The sequence below is a fragment of the Artemia sp. Qi Xiang Cuo genome, chromosome 8 (genome assembly GCF_049724085.1).
Source record: "Artemia sp. Qi Xiang Cuo chromosome 8, ASM4972408v1, whole genome shotgun sequence".
Classification (NCBI taxonomy): Eukaryota; Metazoa; Arthropoda; class Branchiopoda; order Anostraca; family Artemiidae; genus Artemia; species Artemia sp. Qi Xiang Cuo.
Window position 1 is genome coordinate 33381079 of NC_142801.1, and position 20515 is coordinate 33401593.

The 20515-nt window shown below is 33.6% G+C and overlaps 1 protein-coding gene across 1 annotated transcript in view; it reads right to left on the reverse strand.

Moving 5' to 3' along the window:
- The window catches only part of RyR (Ryanodine receptor), a 602377-nt gene that overhangs the window by 200092 nt on the left and 381770 nt on the right, over positions 1-20515 (reverse strand). The window contains 6 exon segments of the mRNA XM_089093383.1: positions 1978-2157; positions 5224-5381; positions 6741-7046; positions 8347-8510; positions 10728-10942; positions 14700-15032. Of these exon segments, the coding sequence (XP_088949509.1) occupies positions 1978-2157; positions 5224-5381; positions 6741-7046; positions 8347-8510; positions 10728-10942; positions 14700-15032 (1356 nt within the window).

Here is a 20515-nt window from a genome sequence, read left to right on the forward strand (position 1 = left end):
GCCCCCAGGGCATAACTTACAGTCCTTGCCCTGAGGAGTGTCGGAGGGGGGGGGGGGGACGGTTCATCCTCAAAGACTTAATATCCAGAACTTTCAACTACGTTGAAAAAAATGGCTATCTCAAAACTCTGATTGGACGTGTTTGAGGAAATGGTGGGCGTGAGGTTAGTTGCCCTTCAATCAGTTTCGACTAGCCTATTAAAAAAGGCACTAGCACTTTCAATTTCTAATTGAATGAGCCTCTTTTGAAGTTTCTACGACAACATTTTCTATAAAAAAAACCTTATATGGCGTGACTTGCAACCATTGCCTTGAAGGCTGTGGGGGGGGGGGTGTCATCCTTAAAAACCTAATTTCCAGAATTTTCATCTACGTTGAACAAAATGACTATCTCAAAATTCCGATTGGATGTGTTTGGGGAAATGGTGGGCGCGAGAGGGGGGTTAGTTTCCCTTCAATCACTTTAGACTATTAAAAGGGCACTATCCCTTTCAATTTCTAATTGAATGAGCCCTTTTTGAAGTTTCTACGAAAATATTTTCTATAAAAACCTTATATGCACCCAGGGCATAACTTACAACCCTTGCCCTGAGGGGTTTGGGGGGGGGGGGGGTTGTCATCCTCAAAATCATAATTTCCAGAACTTTCAACTACGTTGCAGAAAATGCCTATCTCAAAATTTTAATTGGATATGTTTGGGGAAATGGTGGGCGTGAGAGAGGGGCTAGTTGCTCTCCAATCATTTCGACTATGAAAAAGGGCACTGGCCCTTTCAATTTCCAATCAAATTAGCTTTTTTGAAGTTTCTACGACAACGTTGTCTACAAAAACCTTATATGTACCCAGGGCATAACTTACAACCCTTGCCATGAGAGCTCTGAGAGGGTTATCATCCTCAAAGACCTCATTTCCAGAACTTTTAACTATGTTGAACAAAATAGAAATCACAAAATTTCGATTGAATGTGTTTGGGGAAATGGTGGGCGTAAGAGTAGGGTTAGTTGTCCTCCAATTACTTTCAAATATTATTTCTTTCAAATACTAGTCATTTCTATTTCAAATGGAGTGAGCCCTTTTTGAAGTTTTTACGACAACGCTTTCTGTAAAAACCTTATATGCCCCCAGGGCATAACTTACAACCCTTGCCCTGAGGGCTGTAGGGGGAGTATCATCCTCAAAGACATAATTTCCAGACCTTTCAACTACCTTGGGAAAAATGTATATCGCAAAATTTTGATTGGATGTGTTTGGGGAAATGGAGGGTGTGAGGGGGGGGGGTAGTGGCCCTCCAATCACTTTCGGCTATTAAAAAGGACACTTGCCCTTTCAATTTCCAATTGAATGAGCCCTTTTTGAAGTTTCTACCAAAAATTTTCTATAAAAACCTTATTTTCCCCCAGGGCATAACCCACAACCCTTGCCCTGAGGGGTTTTTCATCCTCAAGGACATAATTTCCAGAATTTTCAACTACATTGAACAAAATACCCATCTCAAAATTTTTATTGGATGTGTTTGGGGAAATGGTGGGCGTGCGAGGGAGGTTAGTTGCTCACAAATCATTTTTGACTATTAAAAAGGGCACTAGCCCTTTCGATTTCCAATCAAATGAGCTTTTTTTGAAGTTTCTACAACAAAGCTTTCTATAAAAACTTTATATGACCCCAGGGCATAGCTTACAACCCTTGCCCTGATGCTGTGGTGGGGAGGGGGTGTCATCCTCAAAGACCTAGTTTCTAGAACTTTCAACTACGTGAACAAAATGGCTTTAAAATTATCGAATGAGGGTGCAGCTATCACAAGCTATTCTTCCAGATGTTCAATCCCTCAATGAAGAATAACAATTATAATTGTAATAATTATTAAACTATGACTAAAGAGAAATATTTAAATAACAAAAGTAATACAAATGATAAAGAATAATAATAAAGATAATACACAACAATAGAAATAATTAAAAACTGCTCGAGCGAACATACCTGAGATTTGGACCATAAATTAAAAATTTCAGCGATATGGCCATACAGTTCTTCTGCTTCTAGTACATTATTTTTCAACCAGTGATTTCTTTGCAAGTCAACGTATTTTATCAATAGGGGATAAAAAGCATAAATATCCCGTACAAGCATGTACCAATCTCCTTGAAGTTGACTTTCCACCTGAAAGAAAGGAATCCAATAAAATGCATAAATGTAAGTAAGAATTGGCAACGTTTTAAATAGAAAGATAAAAAAGTATCAAAAGAAATAAACTAAGTTACAAAGAAGCTTCAGCAGGGGCGAATCTCCAGCAATTTTATTGGAGGGGCAAGATGGGTCCATATCTGGAAAGTCAAAGGGCATGGGATGTATAATATTTTTTTCTCCACATTATTGGGGGGGGGGGGGCAACTCCCCCCATCCCAACCCCAAACGACGCCCCTGAGCTTCAATAAGGTTCCTGAACCAAGACAACCAGTGTCCACTTTCTTACGGATTTACAACAGAAAATTCTATGCAATGATACAAGGTTTTTTATGTGTTTTGGCAATTTTTAACTACGTTCCTCTAGGATGAAGCGGCCTAACTCGAGATTATAAAGCATTTCAAGTGGAATTTACCAAGCTAAAAAGGCAAAATTCTATTATTTTCCCTCAAGTTAACCAGACCTAATAGTTTCCATTTATTTTTTGTGGCTTTATTATAAAAACTAAAGTAAATTAGCTACATAAGTATTAAGGTGGAATTTAATTTAAAAACAAAATTATATTCACGATGCTGTCTTTAAAGGTTTCCGAAAGTCTACCAGTTCTCATATTTCATTGATCAATAATATGTAAACATGGTTTACTTGGGAAACCAGATTAGTGATTTATGGATTTTCAAACAGTGTCAAAACAGTTTTAAAACGAACACGTGGGTTAAGTATATTTTTCGAATATAGGGACAACCTTTTGTGATTTATTGAGCCAACAACTTTTAGGTGCGGTAGCTTTGGGATTTCCCTTTTGTTGCTGATAGCGGTAATTGTATTTTAAAGTACCAAGGACACTAAAAATGAATCTAGTTCTTTATATTGGTTACTTGGAAACATACACAGCGATATCCGTCTCGAAACCTTAGGAAAAACCAGAAATTAAATTTTCAATGAAAAGATCCTTAATTTTTAATTAAATTTTTTAAACTTGCGGGCGACAAGTTTAAAAATAAAGAGCGTGTGTGAAGAATCAACAGAAAATGAGCAGAAAAATATTTCAAGCTTCAGCAGGGGCAAATCTCCGGCATTTTTATTGGAGGGGCAAGAGGGGTCCATATCTGGAAAGTCAAAGGGCATGGGATGTATAATATTTTTTTCTCCACATTATTGGGGGGGGGGGCAACCCCCCCCCCCTTGCCAACCCCAAACGACGCCCCTGAGCTTCAATAAGGTTCCTGAACCAAGACAACCAGTGTCCACTTTCTTACGGATTTACAACAGAAAATTCTATGCAATGATACAAGCTTTTTTATGTGTTTTGGCAATTTTTAACTACGTTCCTCTAGGATGAAGCGGTCTAACTCGAGATTATAAAGCATTTCAAGTGGAATTTACCAAGCTAAAAAGGCAAAATTCTATTATTTTCCCTCAAGTTAACCAGACCTAATAGTTTCCATTTATTTTTTGTGGCTTTATTATAAAAACTAAAGTAAATTAGCTACATAAGTATTAAGGTGGAATTTAATTTAAAAACAAAATTATATTCACGATGCTGTCTTTAAAGGTTTCCGAAAGTCTACCAGTTCTCATTTTTCATTGATCAATAATAGGTAAACATGGTTTACTTGGGAAACCAGATTAGTGATTTATGGATTTTCAAACTGTGTCAAAACAGTTTTAAAACGAACACGTGGGTTAAGTATATTTTTCGAATATAGGGACAACCTTTTGTGATTTATTGAGCCAACAACTTTTAGGTGCGGTAGCATTGGGATTTCCCTTTTGTTGCTGATAGCGGTAATTGTATTTTAAAGTACCAAGGACACTAAAAATGAATCTAGTTCTTTATATTGGTTACTTGGAAACATACACAGCGATATCCGTCTCGAAACCTTAGGAAAAACCAGAAATTAAATTTTCAATGAAAAGATCCTTAATTTTTAATTCAATTTTTTAAACTTGCGGGCGACAAGTTTAAAAATAAAGAGCGTGTGTGAAGAATCAACAGAAAATGAGCAGAAAAATATTTCTAGCTCTAGAAAGTGCAACTTTACCAGTTGCTGTAAAAGAAGGAAAACACAACCGTTAATTGGCAGTAAATTCGGTAAAAATTCCAGTGATTGATTGAGTAAAACTATGTAAAAATATATACTAATCCTAACATCTTGCTTACAAATAGGAATCGGTAAAAGTGTATACATAATGGAATAGCTAAAAATCTAAGCTACGCATTAATTTGTTTGTTACTAGAACTATCCAACGCTTCAAATTTTTAGTTGCTGACTTACCTTCAAGAGCATATTTTTGGAAAGACCAATTATCCGATTATGTTAAAGTTCATCCCTTCCAAATATATATTCCAGAAGACTCACTTTTATTACTTGACTTGTATCACACAAAGCACCAATATTAAGTCAATTTTTTCACTCCAGAAACCAAGAAATACAGACATGACACATTCAAGTGTAACAAAACAACTTATATTGAAATACCACCGTGTCCTGTTTGGCTTGATATATCATAAACATTTAGACAAGCCCATGTCGGATAAATGTGAAATATTTTGTAATTAAAATCTTAAGACATGTCTACCTTAAATGATTATTCACAAGTTTCCGCAATATCTTTGAATTTTTAAGTGCGACAAGCGTTTATTGAATTTCTTTCCGCATATTTTTTTCATGGTTAAATTTGGAAACACTTGTAGAAACTTTTTGCAGAATACTGACCTTTAGTATTTTGTAAGAACCAAAAGAAAAATCATAGAAAATCCTAGTTTTCAGGTATAATGAAATATGAACTACATTGCAAAAAAAATAGAACAAAAAGTTTGTCGACACCATTAAAGATGGCTGTTGAATTATGTATAAAACATTAGAATAAAAAAAGAATAAAAAGCAGTTCTTTTTAAGTCTTCCTTCACTTCATACAAGATCTATAGTACATAATAGAACATGCTGATTTCTTCTTGGAATACAGGTGAGCGATTTTAGTTTTCGTTTTTAATTCCTGCTGCAGGGAAATATAGCTTCTTAGGCCCTAATGATTACCTGGGATGTGTCTTCAGTTGTAGACTTCAAGAATCCCCTTAGTGAGTCTTCTTTGTGATAAACTTGTTCGGTCCTTTTCCTGACTTTTAAGGCTAGAGGCAAAAATGGATCCTTAAGTAATTCTTCTGATGTATTAACTATTATTTGTTGGGTATACCCTGAAAGATAAAAACAATAAACAAACCTATTGATAAGACATATATCTAGTCTTTGTAAAATTAATTTTTTTTTACACGGAAAAGTATTTTTGAGAAAATATTGGGCCATTTTAAACAAGTGAAAAGGACAACAAATATACAACACATTAATAAGTTATATTTTTGAGCATATTTTTATTCTGAGAAATTATATTAAAAAACCATCAAGTTCTTAAAATTAACTGAATAAGAAAATAAAATTGAATTTCCTTAGATTTCAGGTTTTGTGGCTGAAAAAAGATAGAGGGGCTTATTAAATCAAGACAAATATATACGAATATTTCAGGTATATAAGTAACAACTGTCCTCGGGAAACTAGACTACAAACTTTAAAAAAAAAGGAAAAAAGATGAATAAAAGACTCCCAATCGTAAATTCATCAATAAAGGTTAAGCAAAACTGTATCTAGGGACGTCTTATTGCTAAACTTCTGTTTTATTCCTTTTTTTTATGTCACTATCTTGCTAAGTCCTCATTTATCCCAATTGTTTACTACTTGTATTATAGACATCCAGTGCAGCCTTAATTTTTACTTGCCCTTTTCTTTCCAATTCTTTCAGTTTATTTTAGGCTGCTTTCTACCATTTTCGCCTTAGCTTATTCTAACATTTTGTTGTCTTCAAATTTGTTATTCTTCAGCAGCTAATTCTGTGTATTCATTTTTTTCCTTTTTTTTACATGAGTTGGTTTTCTCAATTAATTTTCGTCTCTCATTTTGTAATTATTAAACTGAAATATGAATTCAGCTCTTTGTAATTCGTGGTAGATGTTGTAAAATAAATAAATAATGGAATTGTTATCTGATCTTTCATGATAGACGTTACTTCAGAGATAACTCCTCCGCTTGACTTGAGCAGAAAATTGACATCTGGAAACAGCCCATAGTTCTAACTTTGAAGCTTAAATTCACATATTTAGGACACATACATTATAACGATTTTAAATTAGCTTATATTACAGTAAAATTATATCAATTATAATATGCTTCACCATTAATTTTGTATCTTAACGTTGCTGCTGATCACTGAAAATGCTACATTTTATTTGAAATTGTGAATACGATTGGGAAAATTTACGAGCGATCTCTGAAAAGATAATCTTCATGCGAAAAGGCTCTTCAAACAAAAAGGAGCAAAATAGCAAAAACGGACATACAAAAAAAAAAAAAAAAAAAAAAAAAAAACAAATATATATATATATATAAAAGATAGCGCTTAAGAATCTGATTAATTTCAAAATGGCCAGTCCTAGTTTTCAATGAAAAAAAAAATATTGCCAACAATCCCAAGGGGTTATAATCTATACTAATTTATTAAATACCTGCAATACGAATCATCCATGGGGACCCTTCCGTGCCAATGTTATTCTTTATCAGGTTTATAATATTTTTCAATAGATGATTCATGTGTTCACTTGTGACCATTGTAATATGGTTCCCAGTTGTAGGATTGACGTTGTCTGGTCCTTGAGACCACCAAAAAGGCAAATAGGCACACATCATAGGAAGGTAGACATCAATTATGTGAGGCATATCTGTGTAACTCTTCTCTGAAGTAACAAACTGTTCAATTTGACTCAGTATGTTTTCCAATGTTGGTAAACAAGCCTCTAATCTTGACATGATATCTATAAAATAAATTATTAAACTATTTGTTTTAAAAATTTTTGAGCAATCAAAGAAGGTAGAAATCCTGTTTCTCACGTACAATAAATGCCTTCTATGCTGTTGAGCTTACTGTTAAAGACCTATTTTGTTTTTACATATTATAAATGTTACAATTTATATCAACCTCATTTCTAAGAAATAGAAAATCGTGCCTCTGTTAGAAATTATCCAAAATGACAAAGCAACTAAGGAGTATCTATGACAAACTTGATCCACTAGATTTTAAGAGAAAAATGCAGGTTTAAGTTGTCTCAAAATTTTGCGTCGCATTATTTGTTTGAACATTTTGCTTTTCGCTGTGATTTGATATTTTTGTAACGTATTTACTGAACTCTCTGCTCCCCCTAATACTATACCTCCCCTACTACCAACGACCTTTTAAACATTCAAAATTTTCAATGTTCAAGTAAACCTCTTACACCGTCACTTGATGGTAGAGATAATTTTTCTTCTTCTAGCTTATTTTTATCCTTACTATATGCAGCGAACAAGCTACGAAGAAAAAATTCGAACAGATTATAGTATTGTAGCTTTTAGGCTAATGAAAGCATGAACTTAACGAAAATAGTGGAGCTTATAGGCTAATGAAAGTTTGGAAGTGAAAGTAATTTCTTATCCCTAATAAGACACTTGGAATCAGATTAGATGAAAAAAACAAAGAAAAATCTAATGATATGAAACATATATATGAAAAAAAAAAACTAAAAGCAACCAAAAATCCTTTCACAGTAAAAGTAGCTGAGGGCTTAGAGAAAGATTTTTAGAGAAGATACAATATACCTATATATCCCTATATCCAATATCCTAATCAGAAGGGAAGCGTTCACACACTATCTGTAGAAATAGAAATAATGAGCAGTAATGCGATAAAAATAAAAATGGAAAAGATGAAGGTAAGTATTCTTTTTAGAAAGTCTTGAAGAAATATCCTGCACAGGAGATAGATCTCACAACCAAACAGTCAAAGATGATTTTCAAAAAAACCTTAAAATCAAACGGCTCTTAGCTTAAATTGAGAAAAGTTTCAAGCGAATTTGGTGATCTAACACAAACTAGATCACTTCTCAGCTTTTACGGTCTCATGACCTGTAACTAATGCTATTATTAGAATTTCATAAAGGTATTTGTATTAAGCTAAGCCAAATATAAAAAATCGAATGAAATAGCATAAAGGTACAATTGAAAAGAGAAAATTTTTCTCCTTTTTTTTTAAATGGTATGAAGTCAAGAACAACAACTCCCAAATGTTTAATCATTCACCTTGCGCTTCAAGAGAGTGATCTTGGAGTCTTCCACAGATTGAAAGAGAATTATGCTTATTTAAATGTGGCTCTAGGAAAGCAACAGGGAAAGTCGACGCAAAAGCTCCAAGGCAAGTTCCAATGGCAGGTCTATGTCGATCCATCTCTGTCTTCACGAACTTCCTGAACAAAATAAAAGTAACAATTAAAATTAAATTGATATTTAGTACTTAAAATTCCACGAAATTTCAAAGTAGAAAAATACTAAAGATAAAAAAAGCAGCTCGCTTGTGCCTTAAAAAAAAGTTGGGCAAGGCATAATAGCCAGCACAAGCAATCCGTCTGCTCATTGCGTTTCCGCTTGCCTGAAACCAACGTATGCCTTACCTGATTGGTTCTGCTAATATTTTATTATTTGCTTAAAGATAGACCCATCGATCTCTATGTAAGAGTCCCCAGTGGACAAACCGTCAATGGATCAATAAATACATCATGGATGCCCTTATTTGAGACAAAATAAATTATTATCAGGACTGTGTCCCAACTTTGATTATTTAAAGTTCCGCTAAGTAGCATTCAAGATAAGGGAATCCCCAAAAAATCCTTTAAAATTGCTCAAAAAAGACATTTTAGTTCGTTTTAAAGACACAGGGAAGCCAATCTTGAAAACTAAAGAAAAGAGTGGTGTTAATTGATACTTGCCAGTTAATGTGAAGGTTAAGACAGTTATTTGTGCAGTTAGTTGGCAGTATCATTTATAGCTATGTCAAACTTGGGGGCTTTGCTGATAATTTATGGTATAAACTCTTAAATTAAAGACAACTACGCAGGCTGAGATTAGATCTATTACAGGATTTGCATTACTACACCATCTGTCACCAATTAAAGTAATATTTGTTCATTTTTTCATAATACTTTTCCCCCAGCTTTTTTGGGAACAGCTAGAGACAATTTGAAGGACCGTGTATTACAATTACAATTATTCACCTCTGGTAGCCGCATTCTTCAGTTTAAGCAGAATATTGAGATCTTTATACTAAAGGCAAGGAATTACATTTCACTAGGTTTAACTTCCACTCTGTTTCCCTTATATGTTTGTGCCCTCCCCCTACAACAAGGGGCAAAAAATATAAAATTGGCCTGGATATAACCTGGATGATTACTCATTACATAAAAAAAGTTTAGTCTCCGCAAGACAGGAAGATAATATTTGTCGTCATCGTGAAACAAAGACTACAGCTGTTCTTATCAGTATATTCTATCTCCCAGCATAAGATATATCACTAGCTGATTTCGCCTGATTTAGGAAATTAAAAATTTTAAAAGATGAATATTAAACTGCTTAGATAAGAGTCAGTGGGAGAATAGCTGCTCAATCAGCAATTACCCATGTTCTAGAGTACCAAAAAAAAAGAATAATTATAAATATAATTTTGAGAGGAATTCAGACCCTTTCCCGTGTGGAATATTTAGTGTTTCCTTCTCCTTCTAGATATTAAAAAAAAAACAGTCATAGCGGAGTAAAAAAAGCTTTCTACGAATATTTTGGTCCTCGGTGTTCATTTATTATTTCAAAGGTTTTTAATCAAGAAAAAACCGACATCCCTACATCGTAGGGATTTACTATCCTCTTTAAGTCGGAATCCAGTGCTCTAAAATTACCATAAACCCGACGAGAGAGCAGTAAAGTCACGCCAGGAAACTCTGGGAAGTATGGTTAAGGCCTGCCTGTCGCTTTTATTTTAAAAACTGGACCAACTATTGAAATACTAGTCAGTGATAGAGTAGCTACTCACGTCCTAGAGGGCATAAATAAGAATGAAAAACTAGAGGAATGTTTCGTAGAGGATTTCAGAATCTTTCCAGCGTTCAGTATGTAGAGTTGCCATTCCTTCTCGGTCCAGACACTGAAAACGGTCCTAGCAAAGTAGAAAATTTTTCTACTGACGTTTTGTTCTTCGTGTTCCCGCATTATTGCCATGATTCAGGAAAAAACAAGTCCCTATGATGTACAAATTTACTATTTTACCATGTATAAAATTTTTTTTTCTAAAACCAACCAAAACCCTCTTAGACCTGTGAAAATAGCATGAACAGCTTCATTGAAACTTTCACTCCAGCCCCCCCCCCATAAAGCAACATCGATTACGAAAATATAAGCTTACACAGTCAACGCAGGTGAATATCGAGAGAGAGAGAGAGAGAGAGAGAGAGAGAGAGAGAGAGAGAGAGAGAGAGAGAGAGAGAGAGAGAAAAAAAACCTAAAAGATTTAACAACACACAAGACACAAATGAGTTCATATCTGTTCATGACACATAAATTTATTCAATAAATATACATACATGTATCATTCACTTTCTAACCGAAAGCTTTTTATGAAATATGTCAAAAACTCTCACCTTACGTCAGTTCTAATATCAGTACCTAGACTGAAAAGACAATTCAAAATTTTGTAACAAGCAACTTGAATATCATCAAGAAGCAAATCTCGGCCGAATTCGTATCCCGCAAGATGGTCAAATAGAGCAGTAAGAGCAGGGAGAACAACCGATTGAATGTAGTTCAGCGATGTACAAGTCTTCATGTGAGTCCCACGCAGCAATGTTAATTTAGACTGAAAGAAGTGAAATTTTGACGAAACGAGTTAGATAGGACCTTAATCACGATAAAGATTAGATAAAAACGTACCCTATTGGTCGTGTCATGTTTCAATAAAGGTATGAGAAACATCTTGGGTGGGTACCTGTCACTTTTAGTTTATGTGTAAGTAAATAAACGAAACTAACAACATCCCTATACAAACCATATTAACCGGGTGGCATTTAAATTTAAGTTTAAAAAACTTGTAGAGCAGCTTTCTCTTCCAGGGTAGTTATGTACAAGTAAATAAATAAAACAGCGTACATCTCTTAATTTTTCCCATAGCCAGCAACAAAATCCTATAGGTTAACTTCCCAAAATGTCTCCTTATAGGCAGTAGTATGACACTAGATTTTACCGTAAAAAAAAATGCAGACACTGCGCTTGTGGTTGGCAGAACTGTCTCTGCTATAAAAAATTTGGGTTCAGCTAGCCGAAACTCATATATTAAATTTTTTCATTTTTGTTAAAATGATAATGTATCAACATGTAGCAGTTGATCAATTGTTATAAAATAGAAGTGTATTCATATTTTTCACCAAAAAGCAAATTTTGGATTTTTCAGGACAACTAAAAAGTGAACGTTGATTTCGATAAATTATCAAACTGATTACAAGGTAATTAAAGTTTTACTTGTTAATAATATTTAACTTTAACCATTAAAGGATCGTCATTGACTGTAGCTTAAAGAGAAGATTTTGGCAATTGGGCTTAGTAACTTAGCAGGTAATTTAGGAATTATCTTTATTAACTTGGCAGTTAGGTTTTTTCAAATAATTTCACAATCGTAACTACTGGGTAACAATTGCAAAAATTTCAGACCGAATGCGCGAGAGACATAGTGAAATTTCAGCTTTCTTCAACATCATTTGAACTTTGGAAGAGTTCATTTCATTTGTTTCATTTCATTTCTCAACAAATTTTCTATTGTTTTAGTTAATTTAAAATAAATCAATACATGGAAACCATATTTTCTATCATTACTGTAACCAGGGAAGACTTTATCTACATCGATTTCCCTTTCCTTATGAATGTGAGCCAGTGCAATCCCGTTCAATCGGTCTTCTGTCATGGTTGACCTGAGATAAGTCTTTATTCTTCTCAGTGAAGAAAAAATCACCTCGGTCGAGGCAGTTGTGACAGGTAATGTAGCGAATATCTGAAATAAAATTGCTACGTATGGAAAGAAATCTCTATTACACTTTGACAGAGCAATTTCACAACTTTGTAGAAGATTCTTGGGGACTGTCAATTTCCAATGTTCCCGCAAAAGTCCAATCTTTGCGGATAACTCTAATGATGAAGCAGAAATGTCCTCATAGTTGTTAATGACAGCTTCCAACACTTCTTCAACTGTGTGATTAGAAAATCTAGATGGAAATAGTCCCTCTAGATGTGAAACCTCACTAACGGAACTAGATCTGGTGTTCAAGTCCGAAATAAGATGAATCAATAATGGAAAGTGTATTGCCACCTTGTAATACTGTTTCTCCTCTTGACCTGGTAGCTGGATATTAGCTCTTGGAGGCTGTCGGCTGCATGTTCGGGGTAAGCTTGTTTCTTCCCCTATTTGCAATGCTGTGGCTTGTGAAGAGGCATATACTATCTTGAAGTCATTGTCTACTTCCGATCCCATTTGTTTGAGTTTGCATTTTACTACTACTAACAACTCACCGCAGCACCAAGCCACCTGAGGCCAACACAACTACGCACGCTCCTCCTCCATCCCGGTCTATTCAGAGCCTCCCTTTTTACACCCTCCCACGAAGTTCCCATTTCCTTTCATTATGTTCCCATTTTATTTCATTTTGCTTAGTATTAACATTATAAAATCTGTTGCAGTTGATAGGTCTTGTTTGGCATCTTGAAGAAACTTACTCAGTTTTACAGTATGAGCTAAGCAATGAACAGCTGTGTTTAAACTCACGACAAAGTCGCTTCTTCTTAATACGGTCCCAAAGGGAACTGCTTTAGAGGCTGTTTCTGAGTCCTTATCTGATTCCATATGCTCCAGTAATTCAGAAACATGACAAATAAGCTCATTAAAAATAATAAGGCTGGCAATAAGCTGAACAAAACAAATTACCCATTTTATCTGGTGTAAATTGAACACCCAAGGGGGGGGGGGTCTATAGCCCCCCTAGCCTCTCTCTGGATCCACCACTGTATATAAGCCCTACTGATAACATAAATGACATAAATTTCAAACAGAACAATAAATACTATAAATATGCTAAATATGAAGGACTGTTTCATTGGGCTTATTAAACCCCTGTTCTTATCAGGTCTGGCATAATGAATTGAATCAAGCACTGTTGTCTTGTTTTTACTGTTTAAAATGCTTAGAATAGGCTGTTTAAAATTTTCAAGTTGTTTGCGTGTCCTTGTATTTCTTTCATCTTCTTAGTGTTATTTAATCCGGTTGTTTTGTGTTTTTGTGTCATATACTCGTATATATATATATATATATATATATATATATATATATATATATATATATATATATATATATATATATATATATATATATATATATATATATATATATATATATATATATATATATATATATATATATATATATATATATATATATATATATATATATATATATATATATATATATATATATGTTTAACTTATTTTGTGTGTCTTCATATTTTCTTTTTTTTGTAATTTATCCCTTTTGATTTATTGTAAAAGTGGAAAAAAAAAAAAAAAAAAAATCGAAATGCTCATCACACGAAAACCTGATTTCCAAATGTACGTCTTTTTAATTAGCTAGCAAAATTGTTGATCGCACTTTCAAACGTACCTAGTTTCTAAGGATTTCGTGTTGAATAGTCCGTCTTGTCCCTCAGCCTTTCTATCAGGTTTAGACTCTAATAAGTTTATATTATATTTTATGTTCTAAAGTTCATCAGACTTATATAATTTTTTAGCACTGTGTCATGGTATTCTCCTTAAAATTTGTCATCTCAAAGCACAGCTTTTTTATTTTTACAGTATGTTTCTGAGTTTCTTTATTTTTTCTTCTTTTATTTTCTTTTTATTCGACGGATTTACAACCTCCCTAAGATTTTAACTAATTAACTAATTGTTTAATTAGTTCAATTAGTTTAATAAATTAACTAATTATTAATGATTAACTAATTGTTTCACATCTGTCAATTACCAAATCACATATCTGAGACGAAAGGATGCGTCCCATAGTTGCTTCAAAAATCCCTTATTTTATTCCTAGGGAGCACTCCAGAGGTTTTTGTTTACGGGATGCAAGTGTATTTACATGACAAAACATAAAATACGCCAGTTATGACTGGAACAGGAATACTTCCACATCCCTAAGCCAGTGACTGCTTATCATAGCTTTACAGAGTACATTCCTAAACGGTGCCATATTATCCAACTGCCAACTACACGCCACATTATCCAACTATAATTTGTTCTCTCTTTTTTAGGTTAAACCTTCGAGAAAAACAGCTCTCTGTCTACTGTAATAACGGAAATATGACATACCCTTTTCTGTTTGGGACATGGAAAAATTAGCATTTTCATTTCTTCTTTTTTTTTTTAACTGCTATATAGAATGTTGGTTTCTATGGGCGTTTTACAGTTAAGCTAGCAGACGGGAGCGAAAGCAATGATAACTTATGATATAGAAAACTGTAAATTTAAACAACTTAATAAAGAAAAAAAATTATTTAGTATTAAAAATATATCCAAATTACTTCCTGTATATTGTTAACACACTGGCACAAATCTTCCGCTGCACTATTGAAAAAGGTCAGCATTGAAGTTCGGACAAACTCAGGGCAGCTCTTCACCAAGGACTTTGCATCAGTTCCTCTAATTAGAACTTGAAGACATTTGACTGCAATTTTTGAGTCGGTTCCGATTACTGAGAATTTAGCTCTCAGCAAATTGGCAAGCTTACAAAAAAGACTGGCAACCATTTCTTTTTCTTTCAAAGAGGCAGCACCAACGCTGGTAGTAGCTGTGGCAACAGCAAGAAAATAATGACGATTGTTGCTGAAATACTTCTCCATAAGAGGAAGACAAACCTATACAAACAAGAAAACGTGTTCATACAGATCAATAGATGATTAAATACGAAGATACGAAGTAATATTTTAACAATACAGATACAAAAAAATAAATAAATTTAATAAACATAATCAAACCACTCACTAAGTCTTTAAAGAAAACACAACTGAGGAAGAAAAATACAAGAACCTTAGGAGTAAAGGAGGAGAAAATGAGAATTAAGAAGTAGTTACAATGAGGTAATTTAAATAGAAGAGTTAGAAAAGCATAAACAACAAATTCAATTAATTAAACGTCAAGTCTGAAAGAAAATTATTTTTATTTTAAGGTGAATCACTTATTTTATTAACACTCAATTTAAAAAAAAAGAAGATCCGACGAATCCTAATGGCAGGATAGTAAAAACCCGGTTTCTCAGGGAATGTTAGCACTACCTTCCTTCCTAATGGCCAGAAAAAAACGCAACAAAGCAGGAAAAATAAGTAATATCCAAACAATTTCTTTATTTTTTCTTTTCTTTTAACCAGTTTGTAACAGAGTAACGAGAATTACAGGTTAGTTATATATTACGGAAGCCATAGTTCGTCCGAGATTCAGGTCTCTGCAGCAAATTTTACGACTTATAGCATAAAAAGTATTGAAAATATTTTGCTACTTAAAAAATAAAAGCTTAAAGATTCCGGAACCAACATTTTCCCCGAAAATGCTGATCAAAGTGACAAAAAAGATAATCTTTCCTCCTCCAGTACTACGCTTTTATACACAGACTTAGAAAACTTGATTTACTTCTCCAAAATATGAAAATATGAAAAAAAGTGTAACTAACGTTTTCCCTCACTTTTATTCAGACCTTTCTAGAAAAAATTGAGCTTCAAATCGCTTAAATCACGACTTTTGATCACGATTTTTGGGCATTGGAAGAATAGCATCGGATAAAATTTTTAATAATTAGACCTAAGGCAAACTGGCAATAATAATAGAAAAATCTTAACCAATTTAAAAAAAAAAAAAATGTCCAGTTTTTCCTGAGTGTTTCCGTTCAATTTAAAGGAAGGGAGCGCGGAAAACTACTTCTTCTCATTTTGCTGAAGGCAGCTCATACCAAGCGTCAGTCGGGAATATTCAAGTCTGTTCCTTTGTTAATTTTAGCAACTGAAGAATTAAACAGTTGAACGATTTTCTAACATTAAACGCAAAACATTTCCATAATCACTTACGAATCTCTTTCTTTCTTTTTTTTTGTCTGAGTAACAAAACTTTGTTATTAGTAAAAACTCTTCAACATATTTTATCTAAAAAAAAAAGTATAGGTAGCAGTTGCTTCATTTAAAAATTGTATTATAGAAATGAAATAATTTTACTTTTTCATCTTACTGTGGCTTGACTCGAAATTTATCTCGTGTTGCTAATTATTTATTATTTTTTAAGTTCAACGTTGCTTGTGTTAATTTATATTCCTATTTTTGTTGCTCTGCCAATAGATCCAACAAATCGCTTGCAGAAAAATATGCCAAAATTAATCACACAAAGATCATCTTAATTTAGTAATTTCTATGTTTTATTTGCTAATCAAAACAAATACAACAAGAGCTTTTTTCTTTCTTATCCACACATGTGATTTCAAAATACCAGGTCTTCTGTATAAAAATAAAAGTGTGGGGGGGGGGAGAATTATTTACGTTACACCTTAGCATTAAGGCTTACGCTAAAGGTACAGCTTGTTAGGCTACAATTTCCAATGTTTTTGGATTTTCAAGGGCTATATCAATACAAATAGGATACAGTGAAGATCCTACAATACTTTTAATGGACATGAAACGTTTTTGACAATCCAAGAAAAAAAAAGGAATCGTGTAGGAATCGAGCCTTGCAATTTTTAATTCTAGAATTTGAAAAGAGTCAATGGGCAGAGCATTTTTTTTTTTTTTCGATTACACTTTTTTTATAAATTTAAATTGGAACTTCCTGGGAGGGTGTAAATAGAGAGGCGTTGAATAGATTTGGATGGAGGAGGAGCATGCGTAGCTTCATTGGCCTCAGTTGGTTTGTTGCTGCGGTGAGTAGCTAGTAGTAGTTAGTAGTAGGGCACTTTCATTTAAATAGCACCTTTTCTTATAAAGAAATAAAACAACTTAGATTTTATTAAAACTTAGTCGAGGACTTCAAGATCTTCAGAAGAGTTCTAATATGGATATGCATTCTCGAAACAAAAAGCTTGGGTAGAGTGAAGTGTTTAATGTATGTTCACCGCAAAAACGAAAAAAATAGGGTTCAATCTGAACATTCATTCCCCCTTTGACGGAAACGCTATTATATCTATACAATCATGCCGTTCATTTATCCGTCTTTCAAATTTCAAGATCTTTAGAAGAGTCCTAATATGAATATGCATTCTCGAAACAAACAGCTTGGGTAAAATGAAGTGTTTAATCTTCACCGCAAAAAAGAAAAAAATAGGGTTCAATCTGAACATTCATTCCCACTTTGACGGAAACGCTATTATATCTATACAATCATGCCGTTCATTTATCCGTCTTTCAAATTTCAAGATCTTTAGAAGAGTCCTAATATGAATATGCATTCTCGAAACAAACAGCTTGGGTAAAATGAAGTGTTTAATCTTCACCGCAAAAAAGAAAAAAATAGGGTTCAATCTGAACATTCATTCCCCCTTTGACGGAAACGCTATTATATCTATACAATCATGCCGTTCATTTATCCGTCTTTAAAATTTCAAGATCTTTAGAAGAGTCCTAATATGAATATGCATTCTCGAAACAAACAGCTTGGGTAAAATGAAGTGTTTAATATTCACCGCAAAAAAGAAAAAAAAAGGGTTCAATCTGAACATTCATTCCCACTTTGACGGAAACGCTATTATATCTATACAATCATGCCGTTCATTTATCCCTCTTTCAAATTTCAAGATCTTTAGAAGAGTCCTAATATGAATATGCATTCTCGAAACAAACAGCTTGGGTAAAATGAAGTGTTCATTCTATTTTTGTTGCTCTGCCAATAGATCCAACAAATCGCTTGCAGAAAAATATGCCAAAATTAATCACACAAAGATCATCTTAATTTAGTAATTTCTATGTTTTATTTGCTAATCAAAACAAATACAACAAGAGCTTTTTTCTTTCTTATCCACACATGTGATTTCAAAATACCAGGTCTTCTGTATAAAAATAAAAGTGTGGGGGGGGGGAGAATTATTTACGTTACACCTTAGCATTAAGGCTTACGCTAAAGGTACAGCTTGTTAGGCTACAATTTCCAATGTTTTTGGATTTTCAAGGGCTATATCAATACAAATAGGATACAGTGAAGATCCTACAATACTTTTAATGGACATGAAACGTTTTTGACAATCCAAGAAAAAAAAAGGAATCGTGTAGGAATCGAGCCTTGCAATTTTTAATTCTAGAATTTGAAAAGAGTCAATGGGCAGAGCATTTTTTTTTTTTTCGATTACACTTTTTTTATAAATTTAAATTGGAACTTCCTGGGAGGGTGTAAATAGAGAGGCGTTGAATAGATTTGGATGGAGGAGGAGCATGCGTAGCTTCATTGGCCTCAGTTGGTTTGTTGCTGCGGTGAGTAGCTAGTAGTAGTTAGTAGTAGGGCACTTTCATTTAAATAGCACCTTTTCTTATAAAGAAATAAAACAACTTAGATTTTATTAAAACTTAGTCGAGGACTTCAAGATCTTCAGAAGAGTTCTAATATGGATATGCATTCTCGAAACAAAAAGCTTGGGTAGAGTGAAGTGTTTAATGTATGTTCACCGCAAAAACGAAAAAAATAGGGTTCAATCTGAACATTCATTCCCCCTTTGACGGAAACGCTATTATATCTATACAATCATGCCGTTCATTTATCCGTCTTTCAAATTTCAAGATCTTTAGAAGAGTCCTAATATGAATATGCATTCTCGAAACAAACAGCTTGGGTAAAATGAAGTGTTTAATCTTCACCGCAAAAAAGAAAAAAATAGGGTTCAATCTGAACATTCATTCCCACTTTGACGGAAACGCTATTATATCTATACAATCATGCCGTTCATTTATCCCTCTTTCAAATTTCAAGATCTTTAGAAGAGTCCTAATATGAATATGCATTCTCGAAACAAACAGCTTGGGTAAAATGAAGTGTTTAATCTTCACCGCAAAAAAAGAAAAAAATAGGGTTCAATCTGAACATTCATTCCCCCTTTGACGGAAACGCTATTATATCTATACAATCATGCCGTTCATTTATCCGTCTTTCAAATTTCAAGATCTTTAGAAGAGTCCTAATATGAATATGCATTCTCGAAACAAACAGCTTGGGTAAAATGAAGTGTTTAATATTCACCGCAAAAAAGAAAAAAAAAGGGTTCAATCTGAACATTCATTCCCACTTTGACGGAAACGCTATTATATCTATACAATCATGCCGTTCATTTATCCCTCTTTCAAATTTCAAGATCTTTAGAAGAGTCCTAATATGAATATGCATTCTCGAAACAAACAGCTTGGGTAAAATGAAGTGTTAATTCATTCCCACTTTGACGGAAACGCTATTATATCTATACAATCATGCCGTTCATTTATCCGTCTTTCAAATTTCAAGATCTTTAGAAGAGTCCTAATATGAATATGCATTCTCGAAACAAACAGCTTGGGTAAAATGAAGTGTTTAATCTTCACCGCAAAAAAGAAAAAAATAGGGTTCAATCTGAACATTCATTCCCACTTTGACGGAAACGCTATTATATCTATACAATCATGCCGTTCATTTATCCGTCTTTCAAATTTCAAGATCTTTAGAAGAGTCCTAATATGAATATGAATTCTCGAAACAAACAGCTTGGGTAAAATGAAGTGTTTAATATTCACCGCAAAAAAGAAAAAAATAGGGTTCAATCTGAACATTCATTCCCACTTTGACGGAAACGCTATTATATCTATACAATCATGCCGTTCATTTATCCCTATTTCAAATTTCAAGATCTTTAGAAGAGTCCTAATATGAATATGCATTCTCGAAACAAACAGCTTGGGTAAAATGAAGTGTTTAATCTTCACCGCAAAAAAGAAAAAAATAGGGTTCAATCTGAACATTCATTCCCACTTTGACGGAAACGCTATTATATCTATACAATCATGCCGTTCATTTATCACTCTTTCAAATTTCAAGATCTTTAGAAGAGTCCTAATATGAATATGCATTCTCGAAACAAACAGCTTGGGTAAAATGAAGTGTTTAATCTTCACCGCAAAAAAGAAAAAAATAGGGTTCAATCTGCACATTCATTCCCACTTTGACGGAAACGCTATTATATCTATACAATCATGCCGTTCATTTATCCCTCTTTCAAATTTCAAGATCTTTAGAAGATTCCTAATATGAATATGCATTCTCGAAACAAACATCTTGGGTAAAATGAAGTGTTTAATCTTCACCGCAAAAAATAAAAAAATAGGGTTCAATCTGAACATTCATTCCCACTTTGACG